General features: G+C 35.7%; 1 protein-coding gene across 1 annotated transcript in view; it reads left to right on the top strand.

Moving 5' to 3' along the window:
* Window positions 1-22,153, top strand: part of CUL5 (cullin 5) — a 32,259-nt gene that overhangs the window by 4,799 nt on the left and 5,307 nt on the right. Inside the window, exons 2-17 of the mRNA XM_075715613.1 lie at window positions 1,989-2,098; window positions 4,200-4,299; window positions 5,684-5,860; window positions 8,939-9,080; window positions 10,184-10,329; window positions 10,406-10,486; window positions 11,639-11,732; window positions 15,084-15,214; window positions 15,923-16,030; window positions 16,630-16,694; window positions 17,550-17,682; window positions 18,222-18,353; window positions 19,013-19,136; window positions 19,891-20,066; window positions 20,185-20,346; window positions 21,051-21,169. Coding sequence (XP_075571728.1) covers window positions 1,989-2,098; window positions 4,200-4,299; window positions 5,684-5,860; window positions 8,939-9,080; window positions 10,184-10,329; window positions 10,406-10,486; window positions 11,639-11,732; window positions 15,084-15,214; window positions 15,923-16,030; window positions 16,630-16,694; window positions 17,550-17,682; window positions 18,222-18,353; window positions 19,013-19,136; window positions 19,891-20,066; window positions 20,185-20,346; window positions 21,051-21,169 — 2,000 coding nt within the window. The remainder of the gene's footprint in view (window positions 1-1,988; window positions 2,099-4,199; window positions 4,300-5,683; window positions 5,861-8,938; window positions 9,081-10,183; window positions 10,330-10,405; window positions 10,487-11,638; window positions 11,733-15,083; window positions 15,215-15,922; window positions 16,031-16,629; window positions 16,695-17,549; window positions 17,683-18,221; window positions 18,354-19,012; window positions 19,137-19,890; window positions 20,067-20,184; window positions 20,347-21,050; window positions 21,170-22,153) is intronic.

Genomic DNA, 22,153 nt, shown 5'->3' with positions numbered 1-22,153 from the left:
CATGAACTAGGTAGTCACAATCTAAATCATATGAACACTAGTGTCTGCAATTTCCACACCCCTCCCCGCCCTGTCTTTTACAGTGAAACTAGTCTTATTCACAAAGATGGAGCGTTCTGTTTTTTTTTTCTTCAGCTGTTTTCAGTGAAGGACTGAATTGCATTTCTCCAGAATTGCGGAACAGGCTTTTTACCTCTTCCAGAAAACTTATGGGATCTACTCTGAAGTTTCACTCCAAAGGAAAACTTTTGAGGAAGTTGGTTTTACTTATTTTATAATGCCTTTTCTGGAACTTCTAACTGTTCAGCAGCTCGTCTTTCAAGTTCATTTTTCTGCAAAGAGGGACTGGGAACAGACATATCTGCAAGTAGAAACTAATCATTTTCACAGGAATAGGAAACATTAGAGCAACTCATCAAAGTTTAGGGAATAATTATAAAGCCAGCTCTATGTGGGACCTCTGTGTAAGCATGTAGTTATTGATTTTCAAAGATGTTGTGTTCAAATTTTTATTTATTTTTTTCTTTACAGTGGACGAGAACAGGCAAAATTGTCTGAATTGGAAAACATTTTCTTTTTCTATTTTTTTTTTTTTAAATTTTGAAAGAATTCTGAACTTTAACAAACAGGGGCTGCTTCTGTGAAACCCATATTCAGCATGAACCGCAGTGGTTTGATAATGCTGTGAGGCCTCCAGGTGCTGTTGCTGTAAAAATAGTTACTGTGATGCCTGTTGCATCTTTAGAACTTGAAGATGAGACATCTTTCCACTTAAGAGCAGCAGGGGATACAGTTTCCAAACTGTCCTTATTCTGAATATTAAAAAACAGATTTAATTCTGAATTTCCATGTAGAAATTAATCAGAAGGAGATAGTTGAGAGAACGTGGTATGCTGCTTGTGTTTGTTTATCTGAAGAGATGTTAGTGGCAGAACAGTGTATTTGTCAGAATTCCAAGTAGTTAGACTGTACTATTTGCTGTATTTGAAGTGAATTGTGTCAAGTGTAGTATTACTAGCCAAGACAATGATCTGTTCAAAAGTAAACAGTGCATTGGAACATAGCACTGCAGATAACTCAACCAGTAGCCTTTCTGCCACAGAACTCTCAATCAATGTTTTTTTTCAGTTGCAGGTTTTTCTTTTTAAAATGTGGAGCTGTGAGTAAATAGGATTACAACATATGTAATAGAACTGTTACTTTTCTCTTAAAGTTATTTTTTTTAAATGATGGAAGTCAGCCTGTATACTACAGTGAGATTTTTCAGAATAATCAGAATGATATGGGAGCACTTAATTTCTTTAGCTTTCCTCTTAATTTGGATCATAAGTTTGGAAACATTCACCTTGCGTTAGGTTTTTCAGCACGGTGTAAATCATTTTTATCTGCACCAACTGTAGTCTTGGCCATCAAACTGCCTGTGGCCAGTTAACCCACAGGAAGGGAGTCTGTGATACAACAGCTCCTATGTTACTCTGCTTCCTTCCTCTGTTTTTGCTGCTGATGCAAATGCACGGGGGAGGAAAAAAGGTACGTGGCAGCATCCACAGGTACGATTACTGACTCCTGGCTGCCATTTTGGTAATGGTAATTTATTGAAGACAGGTTTGCAACTCTGCCTTATGACTTTCATTGCATGTATCTTGGCTGCGGTGGTGAAGCTGACCGAGTATCGTTCGTGTTGTCCATGTGTAACTCAATTAACAGGTGAAGAACACTTGCTAGAGCTTGTTGCATTGTAGCTCAGGTAGTGAATAGAGGAAGAAGTTGGCAGTCTGCTTCTCTGAGAAACAGATAATAGCTCTGTCACTTTTTAAAATAATACTGTGCAAAGTGTTGTTCAGCTATGGTGGTGTAGCTCAAATGCTAGCTTAGAAGGCAACTCTGAGAAGAAGATATTTTTACGTTAACCATAGAAACTGCAATCCTTGAAGATAACTTTAAATAAGAAACTGTTTTATTAACAGTAATTTTTTTGTTCCTTTTAGAATAAAGGTTCACTTCAGTTTGAAGACAAATGGGATTTCATGCGCCCTATCGTTCTGAAACTTCTTCGTCAGGAGTCTGTCACAAAACAGCAATGGTTTGATCTGTTTTCGTAAGTAATTTCTTAGTATCTTGCATCCTTACATCAAATAGGGTGGAGAAAGAACAGAGCTTTTGACTTCAGTTGATCATAGTAAACAAGTTTTGTACCTGCCCACAAAGTTGTTAGAATCGGAGAGAAAATGTTGTTTACTGCTTTGGCAGTAAGTTCGTTTCAAGGCAGTTTGCTGAATGTTACGTTATTCTGATTTGAATGGCTTTCTTCTAAAATAACTTAAGAATGCTACTGAAGTAACAGGGTGATGCAGTTTAACTGGTATAATTTGAATAGTGTTATAACCTAAGAATAATATATATAATATTTTTCAGACAGTGTTTGCATTATTGTACTTTTTAAAAACTCTACCATTTTCCTCCTTCCAAAAAGCCAGAAGTTGCTTCCTGTTAGGTGATGATTTTTTTCTTAAAATGTATTGTGTGACCTTTGTCAACATAATATGGAAGTGAGTTACAACACACATATTGAAAGCATATCTAAAATAATCTTTGTCTCAACATAGTTATTTTCCCTCAGATACAGTTGTACCTTAATCTGTAGTCTCTCCTCCTGCTTTTTAAGATCTGTCACAAAAGTGGTTTTTTTTAAACAGTCTTGTTGCAGTCTGTATCTTTATGGCTCTTTTTGATGAGGATGGTGCAGTGATTCTTTTTACACCCATCTTACTGCACCTGTCACACTTTTCTGCCAACCGAAAGGCAAGGTAGTTTATCATGTAATGAGTTTTAATATCTTATGATGTCACAGCTGTAGTAGTTGCCAGAAACATGGTGTAGTTAAGGTACAAATTCAGTTCTGAGTCACTGCTTTCATTTTTAATAACTAGTTCAATAATTCTGCATTGGTACTGAAATTATCCATGTATTATTTTTCTTGTAGCTGAATTATTGAATAGAACTTAAGTAACTTTATGGCTAAATTAAGGATACTGAAGGAAAGGATCCCACTCTCCTAGGTTCCTATTTTTGGATGGTGCTCTTTGTTAAGCTTTTTAATAAAAATTTAAACTCTGTAGGTGTCTTCTACCTGCCCTTTGAATATAGTTATCCAGTATTGCTTTCTTCACTGCTGTCAGGAAACAGTGGCATTCTAAATACAGTAACACCTTTTCTGCATGTGAAAGTTGCGTAAGTCTCACAAGTTAGGGAGACCTCTGAATCCTGGGCCAGCACCTTTGATCTGTGTCAAAGGAACTTTTTACCTTGTAAGTTTTGTGTTTTCAGTTAAACTAAAAAAGATGCTTTTGTGTTGAAATAACTGTATTGATTTAATAGGAACAAAGTCATACCTTTAGATTATATAGTTGCTTTCCTGCAAAGATGTGGCCTTATCATTGAAAGGAGGAAGAACCACCAAAGGAAGGTAATGAGTCGAAAAAAAGCTTGCTAGGCCCCATACATGATGTATGGTTAGGAGTGTAACTTGCTTTATTTAGTCTTTAGTATGGAAAGAAAATAGGAATTAAGTTACACTTGCTGGTCTGTCAGCTAGGAAATAAAGGAATTTATTTGAATGTTGATTAAAACTCATTTATACAATTTTGCTTTGTGATGCTGTTTGGTAGCTTTTCTGCATTAGATTTTCACCTTAAAATGCTACCACTGTCATGAAACGTTTAAGTGATATTATTAAACTAATTAAATGTGTTTTAAATTACCTAATGCCCCTAAGCTCACATTTCTCACAAGGAAAGGTCTGTTTCCTTTGTAGCACAAGGATGTTGTAGTGCTTGGATTGTGAAACTGTGAGTGAAGGCTGCATGTTAATGAGACTATTTTAGAATAATATGGTCTGAGTAGTAATGCTTCTACTGGCAAGTGATTTCTGTCTTTGTCAAAGAAAAGCCTTAGAAATTGTCCTTAATGCTAGATAGGTTGCTGTTACTTGCTTCCAAGACTTTTAGACCTTCAGTCTCTTCTCCAAACATGTTTTCTTGCATGTGTCACTGGGATCTCGCCATGTACTGTTTGACAATGATAGATAAAAAGTGTATTAATTTCTTAGACATACTTAAATTATGACTGTTTAATCCTCATACATTACAGCATTAAACTTTGAGTAGCTGTCACTAAAAGATGGATAAATTGTTTTCTAGAGATGTACATGCAGTTTGCTTGTGGGATGATAAAGGTCCAGCAAAAATCCATCAGGCTCTGAAGGAAGACATCCTTGATTTTATTAAACAGGCACAAGCAGTAAGTTTTTAACATTTCATAACTTCTATTCTTATCGTTAGGAAAATAACTAAATAGTTCTGACTTTCATTGGATCTAAGTGGATTGCTTTTGTGTTTGAAATTCTGTGATGTTCTGGAGATCATAATTACCCTGCGAACTTCTATTGACAAAAAGAGGACTTAGTCTTGAGCATTTGCCTGGGCTCATTGTTTTCTCACAGTCCTGAAACTGGGGTGGGCAATGATTTTTCTGTTGTATTAAAAAAACCTGAAACACAGCATTATTTTTGTTTATCCAATAGTACTTATGGAATCTTCTTCCACTTGAAAACTTCTTGAGGCAAAATTTTCTATGAGAAATTACTGTCTGAAAAAAAAAAATTGTCTATCTTCAGTGCTATGCTGACATGTTCATGGATGGCTTTAAAATAAGCCACATATATGGCATACTAGGAATATCCATGCTACTGACTCAGTAAGCTTAGCTGTCCAGTTTTATGGGCTTCCCCCCAAATGATTGAAATCAGGAGTAGACTCAAAGAAATTTTTTTTGTTTTTAAAATGTATAGCAAAAGATGTTTTCTGTAATAAGGGGTTTAAAAGAGAGGGTGGTTGTGAGTTTTAAAAAAAAAAATCCCATGACAGAGGTTTGGAAAGGAGAAAATGAAAGTCTATAAAATCTTTCGTTAGTGAAGGGATTTACACCACTAAGGCTTTGCTTAAAGGAAAATAGTTTCTTATACAGGCCTTTGTATAACCAGGCATATAAATGTTGATTTTTAAGTTCCATCAACTTGCTTGCTTACATGCATAAATGCTATGCTGAACTGGGGCCTTCGATATGGTCTGTGTTGGATGTTGTTTGAGGGGCATCTTTTTAGGCATTGTGATAGTCATTGTACAATGTAGTTGTAGTTTCCAGGCATTAATAAAAATACATGTTAACTGTCTGTCTGGGTCTAATGAAAGGTTAGTTGATGCCATTGAATTAAATTTTTCAGTGTATAGAATATAACATAGTCCTTACAGGTTTACGGTTTTTGGTTTTGGTTTTTTTTTTTTTTTGAGATAAGGTTGTACCAGTACATGCCTTTGGACCAAAGATTTTAATCTTTTTGACTTGTAGATGGGTTAAAAGAAAAAAAAATGGTTCATTTGGAAAATTTAAATGTACTGACTACTTGTGTGCTGTTACCTTTCTTTACCATTTAGAAATGGTCCATATGCCATGGTTTGATAACTACTGTGCTAAACTAAATGGCACTTAAATATGTAGACTTTCTAAATCTGATATGTCTGTTGAATTTTATATGGAGAGTTATTTTCAGTATAAGCAAAGTCAATCTGTATTTTGTGCAGAAAGTTGTTTATAAATTAGCGCCTCTTCTCCCTCCCTCCTCCAGAGAGTGCTGAGTCATCAAGATGATACAGCTTTACTAAAAGCGTATATAGTGGAGTGGCGCAAGTTCTTCACACAGTGTGATATTTTGCCCAAGCCCTTTTGTCAATTAGAGATTACTTTAATGGGCAAGCAGGGCAGCAACAAGAAGTCTAATGTAGAAGACAGCATTGTTCGAAAGGTAAGTGATAGGTATGAAGAATTTTGTTGCACGCTGTTCTGCGTACAGTAACGGTACAGAAGAGATTCTGTAGCTGAAGATGAAATTGCACCAGTCATGTAATACGACGCATCGCTTCGCTTCCGTGTGAGGGTCAGAACAAACCTGCAATTTTTTTTTTCTCTCCATAATAATTTCACTCTGTTTCTCCAGTTTTGCTTTGGCTATTAACAGTTTTGTTCAGGTGATTAAAGCACTTCTTTGATGGGTTTGTTTGGGAGGTTTTTTTGTTGTTTGGGTTTTGGTTTTGGGGTTTTTTTTAATTATGACTTGAATCTTGGGGTGGGAGGCAGTTGTAAATTACCTACTGTTTCTATACTTGTGAGTAGCAAGTGTACTTGTAGTTTTTCTACTCCTAGTGTATTTCCCTAGGCCAAGATCTTAACTGGGGCACATCTCTGCATTTCATAAATGACCAATTAAATGCTGTCATCTCAAGTTAAATATGGCTATTGATCTCCTAAGTTCCCTTTTTTCCTCCAAACTGTCAGTCATATCAATGAAAAGATTAGACATGTAGAATCTTGTGAATATGATTTTTTTACTATTTCATACCAAATACCTAAAGAAAGTCCAGGGTTTTGAGTATGGGTTGCTCAGTGCACTGAGTCCCGTGAATAATGGTCCTTGAAATTGCTTTAGTCTTTTATTATAAGAAAAACAGAGCATACCAGTTGTAAAGTGTTAAGTCCTTTAGTTTAACATAAATCATTATCCCTTTTCACTGCAGAAAGTATCTGTAGGGAGATGAAATGTAGCAGTCTTTCATTTGGTACTGAAGATCATTTTAACTGTTCCCCTGTCTCCAGCATGGGAAGAACAAAATAGTTCAAATGCATTACTTTAGGCAAGGTTTTTTTCTTCACCCTCCTATTTTGACATGTGATCCTCTGTACCTGTTGAAGAAAAGGAAGAGAGAACAGCAGCAAAGAGAGAAATCACCACCTCAAGTTACTTTTTTTGTTTTCATTGTTTCTTGGAGAAAGCACATGATCTTATCAGGCTCTCCAAGATCTGGCAAACTTGAACTCTTAACTCTGCTGTATGCAGAAGGCAGGAGAACTAAGAAATGAAAGAAAAAGCAAGGTGGAGTGGAGAAAGTAGTAAGGAGAAACTGGGAGAAAGAACTGGTGTCTAACAATTCAGATTTTGTTCAGGACTGAAGCTGATGGAGATGTGTCTTACCTCTCATATGCAGCCCAGTAGGACCATCAAAACCCAGAGTCCCCAGTCTGTCTTATTATTTCATATTCGCTGCTGAAGGTCACTTCCTGTTTCCGGCATCATTCTCTGTAATTTTCTGAAAAGAGTCTTGTGAAAACTTTTCCATGCTTGAGAAGTTCTTCATATAGTCACCCAAAATGATACCTGTGTTTTCCTTCAAATATTTCCATAAAACTTCCTTATCCATAATGTTTAAAAGCAGTTTGACCGTGACAAAGCTGTTAATGTGCCTGCCAGGTTGCTTGTCATTATCTCACTGTTTTCTTCTCCATTTTTCACTCGTTTGAGCTCTTGTAAACCAGTTCTATAATTGTACAGTGCAACCATAATGTGCATATCAGTAATGTTAAAATAATTTAAAAAGTCATTGCGGAACTGTAATCAAACAAAGCTTTGCTTCTAAGAATCTTCTAATGTTTTGAACAATATTTCCCTTCCAACACACAGGACCTCAGTGTCAGAAATTGAAATTTGGTTGAAATTGAGAGTTATGGAGAAGTTAAGAATAAAGGGTGGTAAACTCAACTCTCTTGAAAGGATATCTGACTTCTGTTAGGTGCTTGCTGTGTTAAAATATAAAATTTACAAAGTAAGAATGGAATAAGGCCATCTAATCTTTACTATTAACTTTGCCATACAGCTGTGTCAAGTCATCCTAAGCTCATTTTTAGTAAGCTTATTCACAATCACGAGGTAATGTTTGAACTGGTAATTTTTATGATTCCAACCTGGTTTCCACTGCCAGTGTAGACTGACAATTGGCATGCTTAAATTACATTCATAGCAGTTACTGTCAAGCTTGAAGATACTCTTAAGTTTGAGCTTTCTTCTGAAATAATGAAATGGCATGAGTTGGATAGAAAAAACAAAAATTATCTTTTAAGCTTTGGCATAATTTTGTTAGGTATTCAGTGGCATATAGAAAGAGCTAGACCCAGTGTCTAAGGGCAAAAGAAATGATGACAGTAATTTGAATTCTAAAGCAAATTAAGATTTTTTTTTTTTTTTTTTACACAAACATTTAGCATGCTTTGAGTATTTACTACTGAACAGCTGGTGGAGCTTAGGTGGATGTCGTACAGCCTGGCCTGCCAGTAAGCTTTTTGTGTTGCTCAGCTGCAGCACATTGGGTCTGGTGATCAGGTGTAACACAATACATTTGCAACAGTGTCAATAGTGATTGCAAAAGAAAAAAAAAATCACACAGTGGAATATGAAGGGACCCTTTTGAGTGATGAGGATTTTGTTAGGAGCTTCCATAATTTTAAAACTTAGTAGTGCTTAGATGGGGTTTGGAGTTTTTTGTAAATTATATATGCACTACTTGCATATTTAACTGTCATGTTAGATAAATCTGAAACCATCAGGTTTTTTTCTTTACATAATTATGGTGTTGAGTTTTTGGTTTTGTTTAAGACTGAGCCTGCCAAATAGTGAACTGTATTTGGATGTTTGGCTCAAAAGTACCCCCTGATATTGCAACTCCTGACACATTGCATTGCTGGAAAAGTTACTTGACTGATTACTGAGAACTGTAGAAATAATACAGACTTACGGAATTAATACCTGAATCAAACACTGCTTCCCCTAGCTATCCAGTTACATAAAGTAAACTTAGAATGTAAGCTGAATATTGTTTCTATAACAAGTTCAGAGGGAGATCAAGTTCTAAGGTAGTTGAACTGCTGTATATAACCTGAAAATTACATTGTAACTTGCTTGATTTCTGTTTCTGATCTCTTGTATTTCTTTTGCACAAACTTAGGTCTGTGTACCTTTCTGACAGGATTTTTTTTTTTCCCTCCCGATACACAGCTCATGCTAGATACATGGAATGAATCCATATTTTCAAATATAAAAAATAGACTTCAGGATAGTGCAATGAAGCTAGTTCATGCTGAAAGACTAGGAGAAGCTTTCGACTCTCAGCTTGTTATTGGAGTTCGAGAATCATATGGTATGTCTTGCAAGGACTGATCTCTGTTGCCTCCTCACTTTAGTAAATGAATTTTCATCATACAAAGTTGACAATTGTGGTGGTAGGATTGGAATGATTATCTCAGCATTTTTTATTGATTATTTTGTTGTTGATTTGTGATACCAATTAAATTCTGTTTAAAATCTTTAACTTCTAAGTGATTTAGCTACGTATCAGTTACTGCAAAATCAGTGTTTTCAAAGAGCAGACTACTTTCTGACCTTTAAGGGTTGCAGATATAACCTTATGTCTGTGCTCCTTTCCATACTGTTTCTGATTCTTCAGACAGTTTGAAGAAGAAATGCTAAACAGGCTGCATCTAAGACTCTCTGTCATTGTCATCTTTGAAAAACAGATCAGTGTATCTGAATCTTCTATAACATTTCACCATTGCCTGCCTCTTCTTCAAAGCTCTGCAGCCTGTTGAATTAAACTTGTGGCTAATACTCTTTCAGATGACTTTATAGATGTCTGATTCTGTTTTGTTTGGTTTTTTTTTTTTTTTTAAAGTGTATTCCATTTAAGGACTTTTATTTTTTTTTATTTCTCTGTAACAGTTGAGAGAAGGGTGGAAACTTTTCTCCAAATAGTGCAAAGCACTGCTGGGTAGCAGTAAGCTCACTGTCTCCATTCTTGTAAAACAGAAAAAAAACAATGCAAAAAAAAAAAAAAAAAGTCTAAAATGAAGACATTGGGATTCTAAGAACAGTGTCTAAGAAAAGCTGTTTGCTCAGTCAGGTGGAGAAGTTTTCACTTTATTAGGCATTATGCTGAGCTGCTTTTTTTGCCTCTTTTTTTCCTTTCCAATTTTGCAGTTGTATGTGTATTTCCGGTTACCATGTTTGAATGTCTAAAATGCTGCAGATAAGTATCCAGTTCTTTCCAGTTCCCTATAGTTAATCTAAATGTTTTTGGGGCAAAGACTGGACAATTTTGTAGGGGTCACGGTGCGTTTATAGGATACTTCAAATTGTTCAATGCAACCTTTTAATACAAGACTCGCTTTAATGAGAGAAATTTGCTTGTTATTAGCCACGTAAGTTTCCAAGACTTGAGAGTAAGTTTGGACTTTCTCTTTGCAGTTAACCTTTGTTCTAATCCTGAAGATAAGCTTCAGATATACCGGGATAACTTTGAAAAGGCGTATTTGGATTCAACAGAGAGGTTTTATAGAACACAGGCTCCTTCGTATTTACAACAAAATGGTGTACAGAATTATATGAAATATGTAAGTAAAAATTCTGTTGTAACTTTGTTCTGAAAGTGTTAGTACTTAAAATGATTGCTGTTCTACTTCTGCACAGGCAGATGCTAAACTAAAAGAAGAAGAGAAAAGAGCACTACGATATTTAGAAACAAGGCGTGAATGTAACTCTGTAGAAGCAGTAAGTATAATGTGTACAAAAATAGATGTATTTTATATTTATATAGTAATATTACATTGCAGTTTGTACATTGCAAAAATCTGTATTACTTTCCAGTCTGGTAATTTACAATTTCTACAGATGTTTTAATAGTAAATGTAGATCGAAAGTTCAGATTGAAGGGCAGGTGTTTATTCAAGTCAATTTTTATTTTCATTTTGAGTCAGGTATGACCTTCCCCCCCCCCCCCCCCCACCCCCCGCCGTTTAACAGTGGATGAGAATGATGTTTGAAAATAAGCTCGCCAGTCTAGTAGGTAAAGGGTTTCTCAGTGCTCATTTAGAATACCTGAGAGAGTTATTGTTCCTTGCAATCAAAAGGAGCAATAGAATTTTCATTGAAACTGTTCTAGACTTCCTCTTAGGCTGAAATATGGACGCTTAATGTAAAGGATTTTTTTTCTTTTTTTTTTCCTTCCCCTTCCCTCCCTTGAGCAATATTTTACACAGTTCAAATTCTGGAGGAAGATGTAACTGCAATGAATAGTTCATAATTGTCTGTATTGAAATTAGTTCAGGAAACAGGTTATTTTAAATAAATACCCTTTAAATCTGAATTTTCTGCAGTGGATCAAAATGCATTTTATGTCTTTTGTTAAGTAGCAAGTCATTCATTTTGCACAGCTATAAATTGTAACCCATATAAAGAGGCTGACAAAAGAGAGATGGTCCTGACATGTACAAGCAGTTTCTGTTCTAGATCTAGCCATAGTGTCTTGTTCAAGCCAACCAGCCTGGTCCAAATAGGGTATGCTGGAATGAGAACTATTCTTAGCTCTTGGATGTATACTTGGAAACTAAGTAGGGTAGTTGGTGTTCCAAAAGTGATGGCTCCCTTGAGAGAAAAGAGGTGACAGAGATACTAAGCTCGTTACTGGTTTGGAAGAGAGTTTACCACATTTACTATAACCTACACATTTTGAAGAAATATGGTTTCCTGTACAGATTTTATTCAAACTACACATACTTATATGAATCAGTGGATGAATTAATTATTTTATAGAGCACAGTTGTTTGGAACAGGCTGGATTTTGTGTTATGGCAAACTTGAGACAGATCAGACTTTGGTGTTAAGACCACTAAATGAGCTAATTCTGTGTTTAATATATTTCAGCTAATGGAGTGCTGCGTCAATGCCCTGGTGACATCTTTTAAAGAGACTATTTTAGCTGAATGCCAAGGCATGATCAAACGAAATGAAACAGAAAGTAAGTGAAGCTTCAAGAATAGTGCAGGATGAACTCAGCATCAACTGCATAAAAATAGATTTGTTAGTAGATATATCAAATTACTGTTTTTAATAGATGGTGGCAGTGTTTTGTAGATAAAATATTACTGCATGTGGGCAATTTTATCCCACAAAAAATGACCATCATTGGTTAGTGGGTTTTTTTTTTATATCGCTTCTGAAATCTGTATGTGCAATACCCTAATTTGAATGACTGGATAGCTCTCATCTTACTTGAAAGAAAAGACTATTTTGTGCTCTATTTTCTTTATTTTCCTACAACTTATTTTCGTCATGTTCACCAACTCTGGTAAATATTGCATGGGTCTTATTTTCTATTTGAATAGTTCAGATACAGACACTCCCCATTCACTCCACCCCCACTACCTCCTTCCCCCTGGAAAAAAAGTGAAGCACCTCTTTACAAAGCTGTTTTTCTGAAAAGCAGGGAGAAATATTTCTTATTCTGTTAGTGCAGGACCAATAGGTCAATGAACAAAATCTCTGCAAGTTTTTTCATCTGGCTTCATAGCCAGTATATCACCGTGAGTATTGAGCTCTGCATGCCTTTTTAAAGTTTTCAGAAGTTTTTTTTAACTCTGCTGCCATAAATTGAGAGGTTAGTGTGACTGAAAAGTCTTGTGTTGGTCCTGCATGATAACCAAACTAAGTCAGTCATTAAAATGTCATCATTCAAGTAGGGAATTTGAAAAAAATAAAAGCTGAAATCACAGGTTAATTTTTTCTTTTTTCCCCTGAAGCCAGGGGATATTTACTAATGTCTATATGAAGTTTTCATGTCTATGCAAATGTGAAAACTGTTTTATGACTTAGAACAGTGTAGAAATACTTCCAAAGCTAGCATTTCAGAAAATATTTGACCTCAAAACTATGTCATACTGATCTGTTCATCTAGCAGCATGATTTCTGGCAGTAGTCCAGAGCTAAATCTAGAAAGCCACCAGACTTCTTATGAGTATATGTTACAGCCTTTGGGAGAATACAGGAGGCTTATTTAAATGCAGAGCTTCAGAAGGCTTCATCTATCGCATCCAAAGCATCTTTCTTTAGAAACTTGTTGAAGTATTCACACCGTCCTCTTTCCTTGTGGCTACGTCTGCCCCATGATACTGCTTGGTTGCAAAATACTTCCATTTAGTATATGAGAACTCAAGTATCTCTTTCAAATCTTCTGGCTGCTCCCCCCCACCCCCACCCCACCCCCCGAATTGTATCTATACTGTTTAAAATGTTTTAATGAAGGATGCAGGTGCAGATGATTAAAAATTTATTTAAAGACTGGAGCTACACGTTGTAATATATATATCTGATAGTATCCTCTGCTGTACTTCGTTTAGCATGTCTCTTTCTGATACTATTCACCCCAAAGAATTTAATGATGTTTGCTTTATTAAGCAGCATCTGACAAAAAAGGGCTGGGTTTTTTGGCTATGAGCTGGGTACTACTGTAAAATACTCTGTTATATTAAGTACTTAATATTTACATGCAGTACAAAGCAAGGAAGTCATAATGTTTTCCAATTAAAAACTATCAAAGATGTCATAAATTGCAAACACTCTTCAGAATTGGCTTAGTGCGTTTTGGTTTGCTTACAATATTGGGGTTGGGAGGCCTAAATTCTATTTCTGAAGTAACAGGAATAAAAAGTTAACTTGGCTTTTGTGTATACAGAATGAAAACAGAACTTTTTTAAGTGCCCCAACAACTACGATAAGGATTTCTTTACCTTTCAGTGTCATAATGTGTTCTGAGAGAAATTCCAGTGAAATGTTCCTTTTGGTTTTGTTACTTTGAAATCTGTCTTTGAAGAATCTGTTTTTTTCAGGTTCCTACAGTTTTAGGGATGCACCTGAAGTCGTCCTTTGACACTGTTTATTAGGAGAAGCCAATGAATTTTTTCTTGAATTATTCATGCCATCACTAGTTTACAGAAACATCTGTAGAACCCTTTAATATATCTTTTTGTTTCCTTTTTTCCACCATCTCTTCCTCCCTCTCACCCTTTTTTAAAGTAGAAATTAAAAAGATCCAGTAAAAGTTGAGTGAGCTTTTTGGACTTACCCTGTGTAAAACAGCACTGCCATCACTTACAGTACATCTAAATTGCCCTGAGAATACCTCTGACTCCATTTTTTTCTGGTTCCTGAAATCCCATCATTTAGCATTGCAAGTTCTTGTTGAAGGTTTTTGGTAGTTTCCATTCTTTGATTTGCATTGTTATGTTCTAAAAGGATTTTTTTCTTCTCTGTGCATTGCTTTTGTATTTAGTTCTGCAGCAGTTGTTGGTATACAGAAGTTGATAACATTTCACTCTCAGCGGTGATAGAATCTTGATGTTGCTGACGAAAGTATTGCAGAGGAGAAAACAAAGACAGGGCCTCTGGTTTATGTCCCCTTTCACAGTAGATACAGCATTGAGGAACTAAGCCAATGTATGAATTTTTTTTTCTATCAAAAAAAGAATCAGAGTCCATGATCAGTTTGTTCTACTTCGTTAAGCAGAGTCTTTTGCTGTGTTTAGTTCAAATCTCTGTGGTGTCTCTAAAACAATCTGGTGGCCTTAATCCAGGTGTTCCTTTGTGGACAGCTTTGTCAAGGTGATTATCTATGTTTCAGTACCTTTTTTTTTTTCTTTTCTTTTTTTTTAAAAGCAGTGTTGAAATGCTTTCACAGAAAAGTAGACAAATAAACCATATCAGTTTTTAAAGTTTTTGAACTCATGACTTTCAGAAAAACTAAATAAACTCTTTAGGAAAAAGGAGGGAGAGAGAAAGGAGAAAATGCTGTTTACTTTAGTCAGTTTTGGTTACTTTAGAATTTGGCATGCTTTTAATTAAAACAAAACATTGTGGATGCTATTGGAAGATACACAAAGACAGCTCTGTTTGGCTTTAATTTAAAAAAAAAAAAAAAATCTTGAATCCATACAGTTTCCTGCATAAACTCCTGTAGGCTTCCAACTGAAATGGGAATCACATTTTTGCCAGGAATTGTAAGGCAGTTATACTGGGAACCTGGACTTAATCCAAATTTCCATTGATTTTAGGGTGTTTTATTCAAGCTTGTGATATTATATGCCGTAAGCACGTATTACGTTGCAATAAATATCTCTTATGCCTTCAGAAGAATCTTCTTGTGGGACCAGAATTAGAACAGTACTCAAAACATCTCTCCGTTTAAGGGATGAATTGGATTATCTGTTCTTTACATATTCAGTGTTCCATTGAGACATACCTAGCAGAAATGCAGTATATTTGGTTTTTATACAGGTCTTTGACTGGTGGCTTTATCAGTGTTTGTATCTTTCAGAGTTGCATTTAATGTTTTCACTGATGGATAAGGTTCCAAATGGCATAGAGCCTATGCTAAAAGACTTGGAAGAACATATTGTTAGTGCTGGACTTGCAGATATGGTAGCAGCTGCTGAAACTATTACTACTGTAAGTGTATTGTTTTTTAATAAAATAGCAATGAAAAAACAACTTTGCAGAGGTTAAATACTCTCTAATTGTGGGACATACATGTGAATGGAAATAATTTTTGAAGATTTTATGTTTAAACATAAAATTTAATCCACTGAAAATTTTAAATGTCTTTAGAATAATTTTTTATTCCTTATGTTTTCAGTTGTAGCTTTAAAACGTGAATCCAATTTGCAGTAGAGAAAAGGTTATAAATGAAGTGCATGGAATACTTATACGATAGGATTGTGTTAGCATCTTAATTAAAAAGGCATAATCAATTTCTTCAGAATTGTGGCTTCCTGATGAAATTTGAAATTTGCTTTCAATCTAGGAGTGGTTGTCCAGTGTGGAAATCAAAAGGTTTTTTTCCCACTGTTCTTTTTCATTTTTTTATCATCTTTTTCTCTGGGTCTAGGGTGCCGGAGTATTATGCAGTATTTGAAGGTTACATACTTTTTCCTCTGTGTGTATATATATGTTTGCATATTGGAAATACTATCCTGAAAGTCTGTGTTGAGGCTTATATACTGTAAGCCTTCAGTACAGAGAATAAAGTGCTCATTCATAGTATGCAGGCTTGAGGATGCTACATTATTACAGATTAGAGAATTACATGTACGCTCACACTGAATTCTGTGTAGCCTTGGTTTTTTATTTGATTTTTTTTTTCCTCTTTAACTTTAGGATTCTGAGAAATACGTAGAGCAATTGCTCACACTATTTAATCGATTTAGTAAGTTGGTTAAAGAAGCTTTTCAAGATGATCCAAGATTTCTTACTGCAAGAGATAAGGTATGTGTTTCTGCTGATCATTTGTTTTCAGTTTAAGAATTGTTGTAATTCGTATTATGTCTCTGAAATCTTTGTGCCCATTCACTGTTAAATCTAGAAGCTGCTCATACTCTAGTAAATAATGCAGACTAAAATACTGATGAAACTTAATACCAGCTGATTAGCTTTTAATTTGTGTAGTCATGCATAAAGTTGCATTTGTGTTCAGCTTTTTAATGTTGTAGAGCACGTCAGATGATGATCTTTCTGTTGAGCACCTTAATGTCTGATTCCGCAATATATTTATGTTTAGAATTTACTACATATTTGGGTGCAGTCTCATGATGCGCTGCTCAATGCAACCCCTTCCTAAGTTGTTGCTTAAAGGAAAGTAGTATGTTAATGGAAAAGAGGAAAACTCAAAACATCAGTTAATGGGAAACTGAGTCATAGGATTTGAACTCTCATATTGAAAATCAAATCCGCAAACTTTGGGCTAATAAAAAAAAACCGGATTAATTTCATGTTACAGTAATCTAAGAGAGATATAAAACCTTTGTCATTCATACATTAAAGAGAGAAACTGAGTGAAACACTAAAAATCTGTAATTATTTTTCAGGCATACAAAGCAGTTGTGAATGATGCTACAATATTTAAACTTGAATTGCCATTGAAGCAAAAGGGGTAAGCCATATAAACTTTATGTGAATCAAGGTTTTTAAATTGTTGAAGATTGAGCTTCTCTTTTAAAATATCTTCAAAAAGTAACGCTGTGTTTAAAAGTGCTTTGTATTCTTTGCATTATGGAATTTCAGATTGCTTATCAACCTCTGATAAGACACTCTTCACATGGCAGTGGATCAGTGAATAGCAGCCTGTTCAAACTCAAATTATTTGTAGTAATTGGGGATCTATTCTTTTATAGTAGAGTAATGAGTCAATTTGTTAGCTGAATTTAGTAATACCTTCCTGGGTTATTAATTCCAAAAACTACTGTAGCATCATCTTGTTCAACTTTAATCTGCTTTTAATTCCAAGCTGTTAGTCTGCTGTTTATACCTGTTAGAAAAAAATTTTATCCTGTTACTATGTGGTAGATGTGTCAGGTTTTGCAGTCTATGAAATGCAGTGCAGGAGGCTGTTCTTGAGGCTTTCATTAGAGTATACTGACAAGATGAGTGAAATGTTTCACTGCAGCAGTTGTTAATTCTTTACTGGAATACTTATTGCTGTGCAATATTTAGTTGTTTCAAACTGTAGTTTGAACGTAATCCTTCATTGTTAAGAGTTCTAAAATTAAAAGCAGTTGGAGTGATCAAGCTGTAGGAGCTGTCTGAAAATGTTTGGTAGTATTTATACTTACAAGAAGAAAAGGGAGTTATCCCTAATTTTTCATTAGTTTAACAAGGATATGAATTCACCACCAGGATCCTTGCCAAGGGGATCAGGAAAGAGTGGTCTGTCCTGTTAACAGTGTGACTACTCCAGAATAGCAGGATTCTATACGGTTTGAAGATACGTTGTTCTTTTTTTATTTAGTGTTGGATTGAAAACACAGCCTGAATCCAAATGCCCTGAGCTTCTTGCTAATTACTGTGACATGTTGCTGAGAAAAACACCACTAAGCAAAAAACTAACCTCTGAAGAAATTGAAGCAAAGCTTAAAGAAGTGGTATGTTTTTGCTTTCTACTTCTCAATTATTCTGAAGAATGAATTTGTTTGTTTTATTTCCTTATGTGGGTCAAGGCCTTGATCTTCAAAAACAGTTATGCAAGGTGTAATAACAGGGAAAAGGGTTTGTTATGTCATCAAGTGTATGATGTGTGTTTATGTCTTGTAAACCATGCAGTGTTTCATGTCTCTGTCAGTTCACAAGATTAGTATGCAAATCAATGCCTGTATTGGGTTGTAAGGTATTACAGTAACTAATGTTAGTCTAGAAAATAATACAGGAGACTTTTACATACTGGTGTCGATGTCTTTTCTGACTTATGAGAAGGTTCTTGATGGTTTACAAATTAAGAAATTGGAGGTGTGATACTATGAAAGATGTATAGCTGATGCCTGTGATAGTATTAACACAGTTGCTCTTAAGGCAACGTCAAGTAGCCTTTTTCTGCTTCATAGTCTACAGTGGCATTAGATCAGCGTTCAAAGACTTGTATGATTGACAATACAAATAAATACATTAAAATCTACTTTTTTGACAGCTTTTGGTACTTAAATATGTACAGAATAAAGATGTTTTCATGCGATACCACAAAGCTCACTTAACAAGACGCCTGATATTAGATATCTCAGCTGATAGTGAAATTGAGGAGAATATGGTGGAATGGCTCAGAGTAAGTAGCCTGACATCTTTCTTTCTTTGGTTGTGCCTCTTGCTTGTGGTATTAATTCCCACTCTTGAATTTAGATATCCTTCTTGCTTAGGTGAATTCTCTCTTAAATTGCAGGCCACTCGGACATCTTATACTTCTGTTTTATTGCAGTACTTTGTGCAAGTAAAACAGTTTAGCTCTTTTCTAAGAGAAGTGTTGATCCTGCTGGTGGTAGTGATAGATTTTAAAATATTCCACACATGATTACCCGAAGGTTTCATATATTCCATGTGCAAATGAGCAAAACGCAGTGTACTTGTTGTTTAGGTATGTAAGTAACTTGAGATGTGTTCTAATTGTGAAATTTTATGTAGATTAGTATATTATTTGCATGCCTTAAACATTCCTTCAAATCTCAGAATTCATCGATTCCTTAATGCATGCATGTGTTCTTCAGCACTTAGATTTCTTTAAAAGAATCATCATATGCCCTTAAGGGGTAACTATTTATGATCCATGCAAAAAAACTTTATATTGCATTGCAGATTAACTGTTATCATGAAGTGATGATACCTGTGTACTTTAATGGTCTTCATTTTTTTTAGTGTATTATTTTAAAAATAAAGCTTTTTGTTCATAGTTGTCTATGTCATAGTTTAGTGTTCTGTGTATTTATACAGGAAGTAGGCATGCCAGCAGACTATGTAAACAAGCTGGCTAGAATGTTCCAGGATATCAAAGTGTCTGAAGACTTGAACCAGGCCTTCAAAGAAATGCACAAAAATAATAAACTTGCTTTACCAGGTATTGTTTTTGAATTATTTGCTGGTTTTCATTTCTCTTAGTGAAAAATAATTCTTTTGAATCTTGAGTTAAAAATTATGTCAACTTCATGTTGAACATAGTCTTCAGGGCATTGTTACCCCTAGGTTGGAAGTGTCTGTAGACTCTGCTTTCTCTTACAGTTGACACTGGAGCTATATTATTTTGTAAGTTATTGTGGGTTTTCATTATGAGCAATCTTGTAGATACAGACTCCCTACTCTTGTAGTTAAATTCCAAGCAGGGGCTCGAGTCAGTGTCAACCAGGTGAATGCCTGAACTACCCCCTTCTTTTATGCCCTCATCATTCTTCATGAGTGCTTCATGCTGTGCTCCTCCTTCACCTGCCAGCAGGAGAGCTGGATGCATGCTATGAAGAGCTCAAATCACATTTCTGAGATTAAATTTCACTGATGAGAGAGGCTGAGAAACATCCAGTTTTGGACCTGCTGTTGCTGAAAACCCTTGAGTAGTGCTTACAGGCATCAGCTATAAAGCTGCATCAGGGCTTAAGGAGCTCTGCAGAGGCAAGCCAAAAAACCAGAGGTTTCAATCAATGTTGCTGGCAGAAAGCCAGTGGTGCATAGAGTACCTTAATGTTTAAATAGGTAGACACCCTGCTACTTTCTGAAAATTCAGTCCTCCATAATTGTATTTCGAGCAGGGAAAAAAAAGCACATTTTGTTTATCTATCTGTTATATGTGGAGATTTGTATAATCCAATATTGTCTTACAGCTGACTCTGTGAATATTAAAATTTTAAATGCTGGTGCCTGGTCCCGAAGTTCTGAAAAAGTGTTTGTCTCGCTGCCCACGGAATTAGAAGATCTCATCCCAGAAGTTGAAGAATTTTATAAAAAGAATCACAGTGGTAGAAAACTGCACTGGCACCACCTCATGTCCAATGGAATTGTAAGTGTATGGGTTTTGGTGTATCAATCTCAATGGCTGTACTTTCTGTGTGTTTATAATAGTAAGAAGGCCTGTGATCCAGAAAGGCTTATAAGTAAAATTGTCATTCTATTCACAGATAACGTTTAAGAACGAGGTTGGCCAGTATGACTTGGAGGTAACAACATTTCAGCTAGCTGTGTTGTTTGCGTGGAACCAAAGACCCAGAGAGAAGATCAGCTTTGAAAACCTTAAACTGGCAACTGAACTCCCTGATGCAGAACTTAGGAGGACTTTATGGGTATTTCCCTTTCTCTTGAAAGAGAGTTCTTCTTGACTTCTTTTTTTTAAAAAAACTCAGAAGTACTGAATTAGTATTTTTAAAGTGCTGTCAGAACACTTTGAAACTGAAGTGTGAACACCTTTCTTGCTAATTAATCAGTTGTAATGCTGGCTCCTTGCACTACTGTTGAGCATGCACAGCCTTTACATTACCACATTCTCTCCACCCAATGTTATCTACCATAAGCTTTTGGAAACAGCAGTATCTTTTTGACCATATACTGCCTAAAGCACACAGTTATGATTGTGGTTTTTGGAGTGGGACTGGTCTAATTTAGGAAATCAGTGGCGCCTGTTAATTATACGTTGCTTAAAAATAACTTCAGTGTTTGCTCTATCAGACTTTTAATTATTTAACTCAAGAATAAAGAGAGAAATCACGTAAATCAGACTTAACACCACTTCTGTAGCCATGAGTTCGTGGAGTTTACTACTTTGTATGATTTTACTTATGCTAACCCATTTCAGAAGGAGATTTGGTAAACTGTGGCCCCTCTCTGGTTTTATTGGTGTCTTTGTGTTGCCCTCTAGCAGCTTCGAACAAAGCTATGTGGTTCCCTCACTACAGTCTGCACAGCAGTGAACTATGTTCTTAAAGTAATTGTTTTCATTTAGAAAGTCTGGTGTTTTATTTTCATTCTTTCCCCCCCCTTTTCTCTGTAGTCTCTTGTAGCATTTCCAAAGCTGAAACGTCAGGTTTTATTGTATGAACCTCAAGTCAATTCACCCAAAGACTTTACAGAAGGAACCCTCTTCTCGGTGAACCAGGAGTTCAGTTTAATGTAAGATGATGTTTGAAAAGTAAAATAACAATGTACTATTTTATAATTAAAGGAATTCACTTTTAAGTTAACCTTTCTCCTTGGAAGTTTTCAAGATTCAGCTAGACGCATGCTTTGCTGCCCTATCCTCACTTAGTTTTGGCAATAGTCATGCTTCGAGTAGGTGGTTGGACTATATGACCTCCAGCAGCCCCTTCAGACAAATGTTTCTATAATTCTGATTTCTGTGAAATAGAATTTTTTAAACACCTAGGGATGAGGTGCAAAATTGGAGGCTTTGCTGTCTTCCTGTTACTAATGAGCCCATGAAATTTCTTATGGGAAGAACAGTGTGTAAGCAGAGCACTAGTGCTGTATTGATTATTACACACACACAGTTTCAAAAGCAGAGTGATAAGAAAGGAAGTGAAACTGCTTAATCATATGGTATGCTGTCAAAAGCTGGGATTTTTGGTGTGGCTTTCACCAGAGAGGAGTGTCTTTATTTCAGTGAGAACTGCAGTGTTCTTTTACTGGTGCTTTGAAATCCTTCAGAGCATAAGATAGTATAAAGAGAGACTATCTAAATGGTATATACTACATTCAGCATGGTTTACTTTGGTTTTTGTCTCTCTCTATTATCAATCACTATGATTCGAACCGGCTCCTTGCTAGTAACCTCAGATTCTGGGCCTCATTCTCAGTAGCAGCTGGACATATGGATCTGTGGAGAGGGAGGGATGTGATGAATCTGCTTTCCTGGGGCTTAGCTTCTTGCCCAGGGCCATGGTGTTTGTTCTTGTCATCAGGATCGTGAGCTCTGGGAAATTATGAGAGGGCATGACAGAAGAGACAGGCTGTACAGAAAGTTTGTGGGTGACCACTGAAGAATGCCATCAGCTTGCTTTGTTACAATAGCTGTTATTCGTCCTTTTTTTCTGCTAGGCAGACATTTCTTTTGATGGAAAATGAACTAGTGCAATTTCCTGAACTTTGTTGTAAAAA

The sequence above is a fragment of the Pelecanus crispus genome, chromosome 1 (assembly GCF_030463565.1).
Source record: "Pelecanus crispus isolate bPelCri1 chromosome 1, bPelCri1.pri, whole genome shotgun sequence".
Lineage (NCBI taxonomy): Eukaryota > Metazoa > Chordata > Aves > Pelecaniformes > Pelecanidae > Pelecanus > Pelecanus crispus.
Note: the sequence above shows the minus strand (reverse complement) of the source record. Positions and strands in the feature narration are given on the sequence as shown.